The sequence below is a fragment of the Budorcas taxicolor genome, chromosome 16 (assembly GCF_023091745.1).
Source record: "Budorcas taxicolor isolate Tak-1 chromosome 16, Takin1.1, whole genome shotgun sequence".
Classification (NCBI taxonomy): Eukaryota; Metazoa; Chordata; class Mammalia; order Artiodactyla; family Bovidae; genus Budorcas; species Budorcas taxicolor.
Window position 1 is genome coordinate 62845336 of NC_068925.1, and position 16983 is coordinate 62862318.

The following is a 16983-nucleotide window of genomic DNA, read 5'->3' on the forward strand; positions in this document are numbered from 1 at the left end:
TGGGTTTAATGTTCAACTCCTTCTCTTTCTACATGCATTTTCTAGCTAGGTGATCTTATTCAAGCCTATGGCTAAAATATCATCTGTATGCTAATAACTCCCAAGTTTATATACTTTTTCCTCTGAAATGATATCTCATTGGCTACTTAGATGTCTAATTTTTTTAATGACTAAATATGCTTTCTCTTCCATATAGCATCACCTCTCACCAGTTTCTCAAGCCAAAAACCTTTAACCTTTTCCCCCATACTCATCTCCAATCCATCACCAAATCCTGTCACCCTGTCCTCAAAAAAGTTCTGAATCTGTCCAACCCCACCAATACCATCCTTGTCTAAACAACCATTTGTTCAGTATACTGCAGCAACCTTCTGAACTTGTCTCTATGCAACCACTCTTGCCTTCTTATAGTTACCAGTGTCTTTTTGTGGCTTTTTTTTTTTTCAATGCAGGTTAAATCTAGTTCTGTATCTTTAGGGTTGAATGCAGATTACTTACATAGACTGTATGGAAATGCTACAATAAAAAAGAACTTAGTCCTAGATTGATTATCAAGCTAACGGTTATGGAAAACACATGGACTTATTTTCAAAGGCCTTGCCTGGGTTACAGTCCCAGCTCAACTATTTGTTAATTATTAATTTGTTAATTGGCTTTAAGGACATCACTTAAGTTCTCCGAAGCAATTTCTTCACTTGTTAAATGAGTTTAATACCTTAAATTTACAGTGTTGTATTAAAATTAATTCAACAAGTAAATTTTGTATATCTATGATTAGGCTTGCTACCTTGAGTCTTAAGATAAATAAGAGAATTACTTTCCTCATGAAGCTTATTGTTACATAAGGGAGATTGAGACATTAGAACAATAATAATACACTACAAAATAGAAAGTATTTTCTAAACAGGTCAAGGGAACAAGTGATTACTTTCAAATGAGAGCTTCAGGGAAGACTTTATGAAAGAAATGGTATTTATCCTGGGTATTGATGGAATAAAAGGCATTCCAACAGAAAGAGACAGATGAGCAGAGATGTAGTTGGCTGTTTTAGAGGGTGAAACATAAGAGGAGGGAATAAGTTTTGAAGGAGAGAAGTGGTAAATTCACCTAAGGTGAAAAAGAGTATTAGATGATACAAATGAAAAGATACCTTGAAGCCAGTTCATAGACATCAGCTAAGAGGTATAAGAAAGCATTTATAGGTATGAAGTACTATATCAATATGATATGTCATATGAGATGGACGTGCCCTTTCTGTAGGAAAAAGCTTATTCATCTGTGTGTGAAATTTTTTCTTTCCTTTCCAAGATGAGCATGGTGTTAAGCATGGTGTTAATAAGACATAAGAATAGATAAATAAACTTCATTCTTTTTATGTGAATGAATTGAAATGCTTTCCTAAATTCAGGGACACGTTGGGGGTTTGTTTTCTTTCATATACGTAGCCTGTGTTCTTGTGAGACAGTCTGACTTGTTTTCTAATGTGTGCTTTATGCATTTAGTATTGTACATTTATGTTCTCTCCCCTCAGAACCCTTCTTTGTTTAATTTTTGTGTGTCTGTGAGATAAATACAGTTAAAGCCAGCTGTCTATCCTTATTTATCTCCCAGCGGTTGCTTAAAAGATAACAGAGTTGAGAATTGAGAGAGAAACTCAGCAGTAGTAATGCATGTACAAGCATGATTCTTTTTTCAAACACTGACATAAACAAATAGTGTGCATAATTGCTGTAGTTCCTCAAGGGGACATGACCTAATATTTAATAATTTGTCTGAAACTCACATATTCCAGATAGTTAGTGTTATGAAGATGAAAAGTTACCTGCTCAGATTTTTTAAAAACTTTTTCTTGTAGTTTCCTAGTAACCTATACTTAATTGATATAATAATAATATGTCACATTTCACTTTTTGGTTGAACAGAGTTAAGAGTTTAACCATTAAAAGTACATGAGGGAAACCTTCTACACTGTTGGTGGGAATGTAAATTGGTAAACCACTATGGAGAACAGTATGGAAGTTGCTTAAAAACTAAAAATAGAGCTACCATATGACCTAGTAGTCCCACTCCTGGGCATAAACCTGGAGAAAACCGTAATTCAAAAAGGTACATGTACCTCAGTGTTCGTTGCAGCACTGTTTACAATAGCCAAGACATGGAAGCAGCCTAAATGTTCATTGAGAGAGGAATGGGTAAAGAAGATGTGGTACATATATACAATGGAATATTCAGTTCAGTTCAGTTCAGTCGCTCAGTTGTGTCCGACTCTTTGTGACCCCATGAATCGCAGCATGCCAGGCCTCCCTGTCCATCACCAACTCCCAGAGTTCACTCAAACTCAACGTCCATCGAGTTGGTGATGCCATCCAGCCATCTCATCCTCTGTCGTCCCCTTTTCCTCCTGCCCCCAATCCCTCCCAGCATCAGAGTCTTTTCCAATGAGTCAACTCTTCGCATGAGGTGGCCAAAGTACTGGAGTTTCAGCTTTAGCATCATTCCTTCCAAAGAACACCCAGGGCTGATCTCCTTCAGAATGGACTGGTTGGATCTCCTTGCAGTCCAAGGGACTCTCAAGAGTCTTCTCCAACACCACAGATCAAAAGCATCAATTCTTCGGTCGGTGCTCAGCTTTCTTCACAGTCCAAGTCTCACATCCATTCCTGACCACTGGAAAAAACCATAGCCTTGACTAGACGGATCTTTGTTGGCAAAGTAATGTCTCTGCTTTTCAATATTACTCAGCCATAAAAAAGAATGAAATAATGCCATTTGCAGCAACAGGGATGGACCTAGAGATTGTCATATTGAGTGAAGTAAGTCAGACAAAGAAGGACAAATATCGTATGATACCACTTATATGTGGAGTCTAAAAAAATTGTATAAACAAAGTTATTTATGAAACAGGAAAAGAGTTATACATGTAAAAAACAATCTTATGGTTACTGGGGCGGATGGGAGAGAAGGATAAATTGGAAAATTGAGATTGACATTTACACACTACTATTATATAAAACATAACTAATAAAGACATACTGTAAAGCACAAGGAACTCTATTCAATACTCTCTAGTAACCTATATGAGAAAAGAATCTAAAAAAGAATATACGTATGACTGATTTGCTTTGCTGTATAGCAGAAAGTAACACAACGTTTTATGTCAACTATGCTGCAATAAAAAAGAATTTTTTAAGTGCGTATGAGTGTGAAATAGCAAGCGCTTTCATACTAGTGGTAAGAGTATTAATTGTTGCAGTCTCTTTAGAAATTTGGCAGTATATATAAAAAATTTATAATACAATCAGTTTGATTAAACATATTATTCCTATAAGTTTATCTTGTAAACATACTTGTACCTGAGTGCAAAGACGTGTATGAAAGGAGGGTATTCATTGCCATTTTGTTTATAACAGCAAAATTCTAAGAATGTCTCAGATGTCTATCAGGAACTGTTTAAAAAAATATATATGACATTATTCCTATACAGTGGAATACCATGAAGATATTAAAGTGAGTGAATGGAAATGGGTATAGTACTTTGGAGAACTGCTTGGCAGTATCTAGCAAAACTGAATTTAGTATATGCTATACTGGGTTGTTTCTCCCTTTTGGCTAATGTGAATTTTGCTGCTTTGAACACGTATATACATGGATTTGTTTGGGTACCAGTTTTCAATTTTTTGAATATACATCTAGGAGTGGAATTGCTTAATTATATGATAATGCTTTTTAACCTTCTGAGGTGCCACCAAATTATTTTCTACAGAGGCTCCACCATTTTCTCTTTCCACGAGCGATTTATGAGGATTCTGTTTTCTCCACATTCTCATCAATACTTGGGAATTTCCTGTTTGTTTGTTTGTTTGTTTGTTTTAATTATAGCCATCCTAGAGGGTTTGAAGTAGTATACTTACATGGTTTTGATTTGCATTTTTCTAATGACTAATGATATTAAGCATCTTTTCATGTGTTTTTGTCTGTTTATGTATTTTCTTTGGAAAAATGTCTGTTCAAGTCATTTTGGTAGCTCAGACAATAAAGAGTCTGACTGCAATGCAGGAGACCCAAGTTTGATTTTCTGAGTCAGAAAGAGCCCCTGGAGAAGGTAGTGGCTACCCACTCCAGTATTCTTGCCTGGAGGATTCCATGGACAGAGGAGCGTGGTAGGCTACAGACCATGGGGTCATAGTCAGACACAACTGAGCAGCTAACTGTTTCTTTCACTTTCAATGACTAATGATATTGAACATCTTTTCATGTGCTTATTGGCTGTTTGTATATTTTCTTTGGAAAAATATCTGTCCAAGTCCTTTGTCCATTTTTTAATTGAGTTGTCATCTTATTGCTAATTTGCTCGAGTTCTTTATATATTCTGGATACTAGACCCTTATCAGATACATAATTTGCAAGTATTTTCTCCCACTTTTTAGATTATCTTTTTCTTTTCTTGATAATGTCCTTTGATATACAAATTTTTTAATTTTGATGAAGTCCAGTTTATCTGTTTTTGATGTTGTGTTGCTACTACTCATGCTTTTGATGTCATATCTAAGAAGCCATTGCTGAATCCAACCAAAGTTCTACAAGTTTACCCATATATTTTCTAATAAGAGTTCTATGGTTTTAGCTCTTATATTTAGCTCATTCATCCACTTTGAACTAATTTTTGTACATGCTGGAAAAATGGGGTCAACTTCATTCTTTTGCATGTGAATAACCAGTTGGTGAATAACCAATTGTCTCTGTACTATTTGTTGAAGAGAATATTCTTTTTCATTGAATAGTCTGGGCTCTCTTGTTGAAAATCAATCAACCCCATAGATGTATAAATTTTTTTTCTGAGCTCTCACTATTTCATTTGTCTCTATGTCTGTGTTTACACAGTACTATTTGGGAGTAAAATTTGAAATTGTGAATTGTGAGTCCCCCACCTTTTTTATTCAGTATTGTTTTGGCTGTTATCTGGGGAGCTGTTGTAATTCCGTATGAATTTGAGTACCGAAAGAAAAAAAGAGCCATTAGAATTTTGATATAGATTGTATTGAATCTGTAAAGTAGTTTGAGTAACATTGCCATTTGAACAGTATCGCATCTTCCAGTCCATGAATATGGGATTTCTTTCAGCAGTGTTTTGTAGTTTTCAGTGTCCAAGTCTTTCACCTCCTTGGTTAGATTTATTCCTTGATGTTTTATTCTTTTGTTTGCTCTTGTAATTGAAATTATTTTCTTAATTTCATTTGATTGTTCATTGCTGGTGTATGTAAGGGCAACTGAATTTTGTAGACTGCAATATTGCTGCATTTATTAATTCTAATAGTTTAACTGTGTATTCTTTGGGATTTGTACTTATTTTTGTTTCCTGAATATTGTAATGTATATGTGTTCTTAGCTTGGGAATCAGTATATAAAACTATATACACATCAAAAAAATTTTTTTAACCACCTAACTAATCTTCTTGTTAGCATACTTATTCCTTTGCAGTCTGTTCTTCACATGACAGAGTAGCCCTTTAAAATTATTAGTCTGGTTGTATCACTTATATGCAAAACCTTTCATTGGCTTCATACATCTGAGTAAAAGCTTAAATCTTGACAAAGTACAGCAAATCCTACCTCATATGCCTTTAGGTAACTTTTTGCCACTTTACCTCTCATTCATTCTAGTCATAGTGGCCCTGGCCTTCTTCCTGTTCCTGGACTTCATGAGGCTTATACATATCTTAGGGTTCTTTGTCCTTCCCTCTACTTGGAGCCTCCGTTCCTCCAAATACTCACACAAGTTAGGCTTTATTTCCTTCACATGAGTCAGTCTCTATTTCCTTCACACAAACCAGTCTCTGTTTCCTTAAGATTCCTGCAAATATCATCTTCTAACCACCCTACCTAAAATACAGCTAATAGTCTATCCCTTTACTTTTTTCTTCAAAATTCTTATCTGATATTATATAGAATAGAACTTTCCTGAAGACAGTTATTTTGTCTGTTGCTCATTATTGAATCTCCAGGCTGTAGAATTGTGTCATACATAATGGGCACCACATAAACATTTGTCAAATTAATGAAAACATCAATTTTCATCGCGTAAAAGGGAAAAGAAACTGATACATACTGAATATTCATAATGGGCCAAACATTGTTTTAGCCATTTATGTTGTCCAGATTTAATCTTCTTTACAAACTGATGAGACTAGATATTCTCCCCCATTGACCCAACAAGGAAACTGAGAATTAGAAAAATTAAATATGCCCTAGTAAATTTAGGACTGAAATCTGATCTATAGTATTTGACTCCAAGTATAAAATTTCAAGTGAGTACTAAGAGTAAATTTTATAGTTATTTGGAAAATTGAGAAATTGGTTGCCAAATTGAAATTTTTGGCACATAGGCTCAAAGTGAAACATATTGATTCAGTCAATTTATGAACAGATGAGAATCTGACTTTTAAATAATGTAGAAATAGAATTGGTCAAAAGAAGGAACAAGGCCGTTTCAAGTACAGGGAACAACTTAAGTAGATATGAAAAGTGAATTTGTTCAAACAAAATAAAATTTATCAGGTGATAAGAATTAATTTAGGGGCATTATGGGATAAGTTTGGGAGAAGTGAGTTGGAGATCAGATTGTGAGGAACTTAAATCGTGAGGCTCACATGTTTGAACATTATAATTATTGGAGAGCTATAGGATAGTAGTGATATTGAACATTTGTATGGGCATATGGACAGTTGAATGTAATTTAAGAGTTTGGGCTTTGGAGCAAAACTGAGTTAAAATCCTGGCACTGCCGTATACTAGCTTGTTAACCCTGAGCAAATTATTTAACTTCTCTGTGCTGTAGTTTCCTTGTCAATCAAATGGAGATAATAGTTTTTAACTCACAGAGACATTGTGAAGATTAGATAAATTGTTATTATATGTTAAGGTACAATCCTTAGGATGTAGTAAATAAACATTCTATAAATATTGTTGTCATTTATATATTTCATCTTTCACATTGCTTTCTTGTATACTGTTCCTTATAATTTTCATAGTAACTCTGAGGTAGATATTACTATATCCAGCTCAATGATGGCCAAACCAAAGCCAAAGAAGTTTTGTCATGCCAGAAATTCTTGGCTGAGCTGATGGTTCTAAGGCTGAAACTCAAATTTTCTGGAAAATTATTCTGGTAGAATTTTGCAGAGTAAAATGAAGAGAAGAACCTTTAAGCAAATTTATCAGGCTCTTGAAATAACCTAGGATCACATTTTGAATATTAAAAATTCCTCTGCCAGGGCTATATCATTGAGAAGAGAAAAGACAGTTAAAGGACATGTTGCAGATTTCCTGACTAACCAGTTAATTGATATTCTTTCAGCTATATTTAAACTTGAAACAGGTAGAAATATATGGCCCTTGATAAGAATCTATCGGGGTGGCTTTCTTCTGATTGAATTCCTTTTTCTACTGGGCATCAACACGTATGGTTGGAGACAGGCTGGAGTAAATCATGTGCTCATCTTTGAACTTAATCCAAGAAGCAATTTGTCTCATCAGCATCTCTTTGAGGTAATCAAACCAGATATAATAATACTAAACTCTATATTCTATTTGAAGGGGATTGTTGATAATAATTAAACCATTTTTCTTTGTTTTATTAAAGATTTTCTATGTACTGGTAAAAATAAAAATAATTTTCTTTGTTTTTGTCTTTCCCATCCTTTATCAGATTGCTGGATTCCTTGGGATATTGTGGTGCCTGAGCCTTCTGGCATGCTTCTTTGCTCCAATTAGTGTCATCCCCACATATGTGTACCCACTTGCCCTTTATGGATTTATGGTTTTCTTTCTCATCAACCCCACCAAAACTTTCTATTATAAATCCCGGTTTTGGCTGCTTAAACTGCTGGTAAGTCCAGAAATTTTGTATCATTTGTAGAGTGATATATTGATCTTTGGCTTTCTCCAGAATGAAAACAAAACTTCTGTATTGCCCAACTTTAGAAGACATGTTCACATTGTAGTTTAAATGAGTGGTAGCCCAGCTCCAGGAGCAAAGAACACAGTGTAACTGATACACTTGATGTTGTGCAGTACAGTGGCCCCAAGAAAAGCACTCATGCATTTTTTTTTCCTCCATAATGGAGTAGTGTCGAGATATTAGTGATTTTGGAAAGTGATAATAATTCATAATTAATTACTATACAGATTATTTAATCAACTGTGATAACATACAGAACTTTGTTTCCTTTTTTTAAGGTGGTTAAACTATTATATACCTGTTAAATTACCATAAGTAGTCAAATATTTTTATTTTGTGAAGTATTGGGTCTCTAGAAGCAGTAGGATTATCTTGTTAGATCTCCAAGTTTAGTTTGAGAAATTAACTTTTTAAATTCCATTTTGCCTATTTCTTAATCTCAAAATCAAGCAGTCTTAGCATTAGGATATGAAATTTCCTGCAAAAATGGTAGCTATAGTATACATTTTGGGATATTGTAAAGATTGCCCTTGAAAGGAACTCCTGCTTACTCTCAAATTTAACCATCTCTGTTTTGAAAATCAGTTGAGAATGTTTTAATATAATTATTTCATAGATTATAAAATACAGCTAATAGTAGAGTGAAAATTAGTAATTGACCAGTTTCTACAAACTTTCAAAGTCCCCAATTACTCTCTCACTTTTTTTTTTAACCTTGTAATACTGCCTTGAAAACTATAATTTTTATTTCTTTTTCCTTTTGTATGCCCCTTAGGGATAGCAGAATTTTTGTTGTTGTGCCTAGCAATATACTCTTTGCATATAGCATTAACTAAATTTTTTAAATCTAAAGATATAAAATATGACCTTTCTCTTAAAAAAACATAGTAACCACTAAACAAATTAAAAGCAACCTGTGTTCCAGTATAAGTAAGTATTTATAGCAATATGGAAAAGAAAATAGCCCAGATCTTGATTTCTCTTCTCCCCAGTTGATTGTTCATTTATTTGTATTTATTTGTATATCTCCAATGAAGAGTCTCCCTCTTTTCCACAAACTTTATTGAATATAAATAACTAAATAGCAAATCATTCCCTTTAAGTATAGCACCACTGGGCCTAATTTTAAGTTTGTATTCTGAGTGTGGGACTTAGCTGTTGAGGTGTGTAATAAGTCATATCATCATCCCCTTTAATGTGTTTTGTCATCATCTAGGAAAACATGCTTTTTAGAGAACTTTTTTTAAGACAAAAATTTGGGCCCTTTTTTTTTCTCTTTTGAAATTTGTGCTAAAAATAAATCATTTCCAGTTACTACAACAATATTACATTACCTTTCTTATTTTGAGGTTGTCATTTTATTTCTGGATTTTGTGTCATTTTCATAAAAATGTAATATTCTTCTGGTTACAAGAAAATAACTTCAAAATTATAAACACGTTTTTCCTTCCTAAATTATTATGAAATCTCTATAAAGTTATCTCAGATGAGATTTGGAAGACTTAGAAAATTCAGGTGTTAATATGATTGCATCATTACAATAACAAAATAGTACAGTTGTGTACATTATGTGCTAAGTGAGCATTTCCCCAGTGCATCCTTCTTGTTTAAATAGGAAGCTGCTATGATTCATGCATGACCAGTTATTCTTATTAGCAGAATGATTCCCCATTGAGTAGATATTTATCTGTGCATCTGTTGTGTGTTAATAAATGAGAACTTGTTGATGGAATAGGTTGGCAGTAATATTAGAAGAAGAAATAAGAGAATAGTAAAATATACTGTCAGAAGCAGTGACATACAGAAAGAAGCGTTGTTGTTTGTTGTATTTGTAATAATTATAAATAGTAAAAAATATTATTTATAGATTATTTTAATATTAATTGACCTATTGACTTATTTTTAATTCAAATCTCACTGAGAAAATTTGCCCTTAGATTTATTTCTAGTGAATTAACAAGAATGTTTCTACTGTAGTTAAATTTCCCTGATACAGCTGTTTTGAAAGCTTCATCCTAAAGTAAACTACATTTCCCATTCTTTTTCTTCAATTTTTCGTGGAAAAAGAACATGTCACCTGGCCCATAGTGGTAGGCACTGGGCACCATTTATATTCATATTTTAATTTGAATTGATATGTTATTCCTCTCCCCAATAGATGCTAGAAAAAAGTTTTTAAGAAATTGATTTGTTTTGATATTAGTATTATATGTCAAACTAATACAGTTTCTTTGCATTCATCAGTTCATTTATCCTCTATCCAGATCTGTATTTGCCCTCATTGTAATCCAATTAGGAAACATAAAAAAATGCCTCAGATTTTCCAAACAAAAGTATCAACTTATAGAAGGCTGCATAAAGTTTTTAAATTAGAGTATTTTCCTATATTATTTTGGAATTGGTTTTTCTAATATTTTCTTTAGTTGTATAATAAAATTTTTACACATATCTCTGGTATAAATACAGAAATGTTCTCATTTAATAATGCATTGTCTTTGCATTTTTATGTGTATCAATTATATTGTGTGTGTTAGTTGCTCAGTCATGTCTGACTCTTTGCGACCCCATGGACTATATAGCCTGTCAGGTTCCTCTGTCCATGGGATTCTCCAGGCAGGAATACTGGAGTGGGTTGCCATGCCCTCCTCATCAATTATTTTATTCTTTTTAATAAACCATGAGATTGGAACTACTACTAATCCACATTTTATAATGAGGAAACCTAAAGTTCAAAGAACTTATATAAGGTCATGCAGCCAGGATGTAATGGATATGGGATGTAAGCTCAGGCATTCTGGCTTCATAACCTGTGTTTTTAAACACTACCATTTAACAGACCTGGTAGTCATTTTATGTAAGATGTTTAACTTTGATTGTTGGATCAACTAATGGAATCTTAAAATCAGATTTGAAAGAATGTGATTATCAGTAAGTAGAAATTAAGACTTTATCTCCTTAACTGTTTGTCTACATTAATTTGAAGATGATGTTAACATATATTCTTTGTAGTAACTAATTAGTGGCCTTTTTGTGTATGTGGGTAAACATCAAACATCCAGATTTTTTCTAGCTTTCTTAATACAGTTTCTCAGTTATTTTAATTAAAATCAAAGCAAAGTAGAAGTTGAAAGACCTTAGCCAAAATAAGAAAGGAAGGAGAATTCTCACTTCAAAGGGGGAATTTGGGTAAATCTAAGATGAATTTGACCATGTTTAAGGGCTCACTTATCAGGGAATTAAGTATGTTCTGTTTGTTTTTATCTTTATCTCTGCTCACTATACCTCTGACCAAACTACTTGCTCACTTCTTTTTAAATATTTCTGGGGTATTTCGTTTGCCTGTCTGTAATAGCAGTTACTACCTGGTGCTGTCAGTATTTCTTTTGGTGTTTATTTGCCCAGAGGGATTGTGGGTGGTACAGGCCATGTTTTATTTATTCAGTAGCTTCACAATGCCTGACATAATAAATACTTAATGAATAAATAAATAAATAATTCATAATAAATACTTAATGAATCTTTGTTAAATGCATGAATGACTACGATTAAGTTCATTGGTTCTCTTACACAAAACCACTCCCTCCTTTATTTTTTCATTTTCCCCCTTCTGTAAATTTTCCCTTCCTCTCAGTTTCTATTTTATTTTACTCCTTTCCTTTTCTAGTCCATCCCTCTGTTTCTTTCTTATTTAATACACTCTCCTACTCTTCTGCTCTTACAGAGGTTTTCTCTAATAGCCAGGTTATAAGGCTAGGTTTGGCAGGTTGTGACAGTATGGTAGTCTGTCTCATGTCAGTGAGAAATGAGAAATTTGCTCTAGGCTACCAGTTTCACAAAAGTCCATGACTAGAGACTGAGTTAGACTTCCTGATCCTTTGGTGTTAGGTCATAACTTGTTCTCTTGTTTCTCTCTCTTGGAATCCTTTAAATCCATTCTATACCTAGAGTTTCTTAAAATGTTATGCAAACTGGTGCCAGAACCTCTTTGTGCATAAATGATTAACATCTCAATCCCTAACACCTCCTATCTACCCTGCAAAAAAAAAAAAAGTTTGCTGTATCTGGAGCTGTATCTGATAATATCTTTTCTGGCTTACTGAAAGAGTAAGCAAGTGATCAAAAGATTGAACCATGGACTCAAAATATGTCAGCTCCAGAAAGTTATGTTTTAAAGCCTATATTGTGTCCTGCAGACCCCTGCTCTAATTTTTAAAGCGCCAGGATAGCTTTGACCCAGGATTGATTTGTAACAAAACCATTTATTGTTTCACTGAAATAATCAAAGAAATTATTTAGAGAAAGGATAGAAAGAACCAGCCAAGTCTGAGAAAAGAGGGCCATAGTCTCCCAGGCTGGATATGTCTAGTAAATACTTCTATGGCAGGGGAGCTGTAGACTCATTTTCTCAAAACAGTTGCTTAGAATTCCTTGTTTTAGGAGTTCATTTTCACCTGTGTGAGATAGAAAGGGTCTAACAGGGTAAGAAGGAAAGCTGCCTTCATCCCATCTTCATTTCACTCACAGCCTTTCAAGGCAAGCTGGTACAGTTTGAGCCTGTTTCTGGTGATAAGTATCTAACTCCTCCCTCTGCGATGCCAGGATTTTCCTTTGCAGTGGAAATAGGCTTCTGCAAAATAGGGTTAGAAGGCATTATCTTCTGTAAAATGGGGATATGGATAACACCAGCACATAGAATTTGTTATAGTTAATGGGTTATAAGAAATGCATCATGAGAAAAATATGCAGCCTGGATTAGTGTTCAAGACATATAACCTGAATTTATTTATCATTGTTTCCATAATAGTGGGGTGTGGGCTGATTTTTGTGACATAATTTCAAGACAGATATGATCATTGCCATGGCACTAGAGAAATGAAATGAAATGAAATGAAATGAAATGAAAGTGACATTGGTTAGGGAATGAGACATACTTCAGCCGAAGTACTGTCCTTCCGTTCTTACCTTTTGCAGGCAAAGAAGAGCTTTGTATTCAGTTAGCTAAGATGGGAGAATATTCCAGAAATAAAGCACATGGGTCTCCAGCAAATTTATCTTAGACCTTAATGGTAAATGTCCTCTCAGTGCATTTCTACCATTCTCTCTGCTTTCAACTTCAGCTGTTCCCACCTCTCTGCTTTCTGTTTTTTGACTCTTGCTTTTCCTGCCTTCCCCCTGCCCCCACCCTTTTAATTTCTTTCTTAGTGATCTATTCAACTCATTCTTTTCATTACTAATTTTGAACCTAACTATTGTTGCCAGGTCCCTGTGTTTGTGATTGGCTCATTGGTTTCCATTTTGTCAATTAAATCATGCTGCAGAGTGAGACACAAATTAGATAAATTTAATATGAATTTTCTTGTTTCTGTGTTTCTGATTTTTTTCTTTCTCCTAGTTTCGAGTATTTACAGCCCCCTTCCATAAGGTAGGCTTTGCTGATTTCTGGCTGGCCGATCAGCTGAACAGCCTGTCAGTGATACTGATGGACCTGGAATATATGATCTGCTTCTACAGCTTTGAGCTCAAATGGGAGGACAGTGAGGGCCTGTTGCCAAAAGATTCACAAGGTAGGGTATGAATGTGCATCCACACTACTGAACTGCCAGTGTAAACCAAGAAATATTGGGAATGATAACTGAGAAATTTAAGCTCATCCAGTAATATTATAAACTTAATTAAATGTACTTGGCACTGTTTTAGCAATATCTTTATCTGATATAAGTTGGCTCTTAAATTATATATTATAATTTTAGCCACTCATTTGCCAGGAGATTTACAACTTACATTTAAAGAAGTCTAAAACTAAAAAACTTCTAGTACATCAGTAATTATATCACAGATGCTCTATTGTCAACAGTTGCCATCACAGTATTGCTTTACGATGATCAAAAATAATGATTATTTAGAAATTAGATCAAGTGCTTTGAGCAAGTCATTAGAGATTGTTTTGTTTTTTAGTTCTTATTGGAGACCTTGTTTTTCTTTTGGCTCTTTTTGTCACTCTTACTGTAGCTTATGCCAGGTATTCTAGTTTTTAGGAAATTTTGCCTTAATGATGAAGACCAAATTTAGACAGATCATGGAACATCTGACTAACAAAAGTCAATGATGCCAGTGCCAACACAGATTTTCATTAACTTCCAGCAAATCACAACTCTGTTGTATGTTGAGCCACTATGATACATTTCCAGAGTTTGAAGAAAATTGATTTACCAACTCTGTTCTTCTCATCTTAAAATGTAAACTCTGCCTTTTGTTTTTTTGTTATTGTTGCTGTTGTTGTTTGTTTTGTTTGTTTCAAAGAATAAGTGTGAACACCCTATAATGGGTATGTTGTAGGGGTTTGGAGTTCCTAGAACTAACTGTCATCAACAGTGATATTTGTAGGGTTTTAGATGTTTCAGATTACAGAGCTCACTAATTTTTTTCCTCTTTGATTAGTGTACTCAACTTCTAATTGTCTTACAAAACTGATTACAAAGGGGCCTTCCCAGGTGGCTCCAACAGTAAACAATCTGCCTGTCGATGCAGGAGACCTGGGTTCAGTCCCTGGGCTGAGAAGCTCCTCTGGAGAAGGAAATGGCAACCCACTCCAGTATTCTTGCCTGGACAATCCCATGGACAGAGGAGCTGGCCAGGCTACAGTCTGTGGTCAGAAATAGTCGGACACGACTGAGCACACACACAAAGGCATAGATTACAAAACTGTAAATCTGAGTGGGCAGATTTTTATAAGTTCCCACTGTGTATTTCACCTTCCCTCTTCGACTTACTGATCACTAATAAGTTTAACATAATAGTTGCAAAGAAAAAAAATGATTCTGAAAAGCAGGTTCCTTGCTCTTAAAGACTTCCTAATGGTTACAGTATATGACTAAATGATGTGAACAAGTTTTTGTTTTTTTTTTTTAATTATAATCTTTTCTTCTTTGAAATCGTCACAGAACCAGAAATTTGCCACAAATATTCATATGGTGTGCGGGCTGTTGTTCAGTGCATTCCTGCTTGGCTTCGCTTTATCCAGTGCCTGCGCCGATACCGAGACACAAAAAGAGCCTTTCCTCATTTAATTAATGCTGGGAAATACTCCACGACTTTCTTCACGGTGACGTTTGCAGCTCTTTACAGCACTCACAAAGGTATTCAGTGGTTGTGAAAAGATTTTTCAAAATCCTGATTTTTACCACTTGAATCTGTTTCTTAATTTGGTTACCTTTCCATTTGTCGTGCTTTTCCCCCTATTGAATTTCCAGTCCCCTCAGTTATAGTAGTTTGTCCTTGAACACAATTTTAGCCTCATTCCAGTATTTACTAACAAGTACCATTGAAAAGAATCAAAGTCATACAGAATAGGAAGGATTTGTGATAATGTTTGAAATCCTGAATTACGTTTATTTAAAAGGTTCAATCCAAGACACTTTGGATTTTCATTTGGTTTTTTTAGACTTCTTGTTCATTAATGAGCTTGGGAAATGCTAGGTGAAAAAGATTCCCTCTGGCAGTCATGTATATTTTTAATCGTTTCCCTTCACCAAGTAGTAACGTTTGTTTCCAGCCTATTTAACTGCAAATTGAGTTCTCTGATCTCTCTAGTTTCTTATCTCCATGGCAACTAGTTATTACTTGAGACTGTTCTTCTGTTGGGAGGAGAAAAAGGCTTTTAGGTTCTGAGCCACATGCAGTCACTCCTTTTGAATTTTTAACCTTCTTCTAAGAACTGTCAATCAAAGATCTCACTTGCTTTTACTAAAATGCCTTCCTTCTTTGTTTAAATCAGTGTCAGCCTACACCTTAGAAGCTGCACTCTCATCTAAAGAAATGTTACCAGTTGAAATTATTACAGTTATTTTTAGATAGCTTGATAAAAATTTTTCTGGTGATTTTTAATTGAGATGCTGTATTTAGGAACCTTACCTGGTGCTGCAAAAGTGCTGCTGTGTGTCTGATGGTCTTGAAAGATTAGGATGATTTTTTTCTTTTGAAAAGCTTGAGATTTGGTCCAATAGAACACTTTATTGATACTTCCACTTTTTGCAGTAGATTCTGTGATTGCAGTAACATTGATAATGTAGCCAATAATTCTACCACTAAGGAGGCAGTCTTGTTAAATGATATAATTTAACTAAATACCTCAGTGAAGGAATCACATCCTAAAGCTCCCTTAATTTTTTTCTTTTATAACTCCTCTCTCATGTGTACTTACTGTTTGGCTAGTTCCTCAGGCTCTCCATTGTACATGCTTATTTGTTGGCCTGGGATACTTAACATTGTGTACTCAAATTGTGTATTTTAGCCTTTGTGAAGGTCTCTTCCTTCAAGGATTACTCCTCTAAATTTCCAGCCATTCCATCAACCCTGACTCTGTCCTGTAGGCAATAAGACTGATATTTCTGTTACTGGAGTAGACGGGGTATTGGGAGCACCCTTAGGCAAAAAGCCACAAACTCAGAATTTTTACTCTTTAATGCCAGTATCTTTCCAAAGTAAGCTCAGGCTTTTTGCTTGCTTTTGGTCGCTTCCCAGTATGTTCTAATAGTTATTCTTTTTTTTTTTTTTTTTTTACTTATGTTAGTTTCAGTATATATTGTAGTGATCCAGTATTTTTATACAAAGTGGTCATAATAAGTCCAGTTACTGTCTATCACCATATAAAGTTATTATAATATTACTGACTATATTCCCTATGGTGTACATTAGATCCTTGTGACTTACTTATTTTATAACTGGAAGTTTATACCTCTTAGTCTCCCACACCTATTGCATTCATCCCGTAACCTACTTCCTCTTTGGCAACCACCAGTTTGTTCTCTATATATATGTCTACTTCTGTTTTGTTATATTTGCTCTTTTTTTGGTTTGTTTTTTTTAGGTTCCACTTATAAGTGAAATCATACAATATTTACCTTTCTCTATCTGACTTATTTCACTTAGCATGATACCCTCTACAACCATTCATGTCATGAGAAATGGCAAGATTCCATTCTTTTTTATAACTGAATAATACTCCATTCTGTGCATATACATCTTTA

General features: G+C 34.4%; 1 protein-coding gene across 1 annotated transcript in view; it reads left to right on the forward strand.

The window, feature by feature from the left end:
- The window catches only part of XPR1 (xenotropic and polytropic retrovirus receptor 1), a 203910-nt gene that overhangs the window by 148415 nt on the left and 38512 nt on the right, over window positions 1–16983 (forward strand). The window contains exons 8-11 of the mRNA XM_052653633.1: window positions 7355–7545; window positions 7706–7885; window positions 13350–13521; window positions 14899–15093. Coding sequence (XP_052509593.1) covers window positions 7355–7545; window positions 7706–7885; window positions 13350–13521; window positions 14899–15093 — 738 coding nt within the window. The remainder of the gene's footprint in view (window positions 1–7354; window positions 7546–7705; window positions 7886–13349; window positions 13522–14898; window positions 15094–16983) is intronic.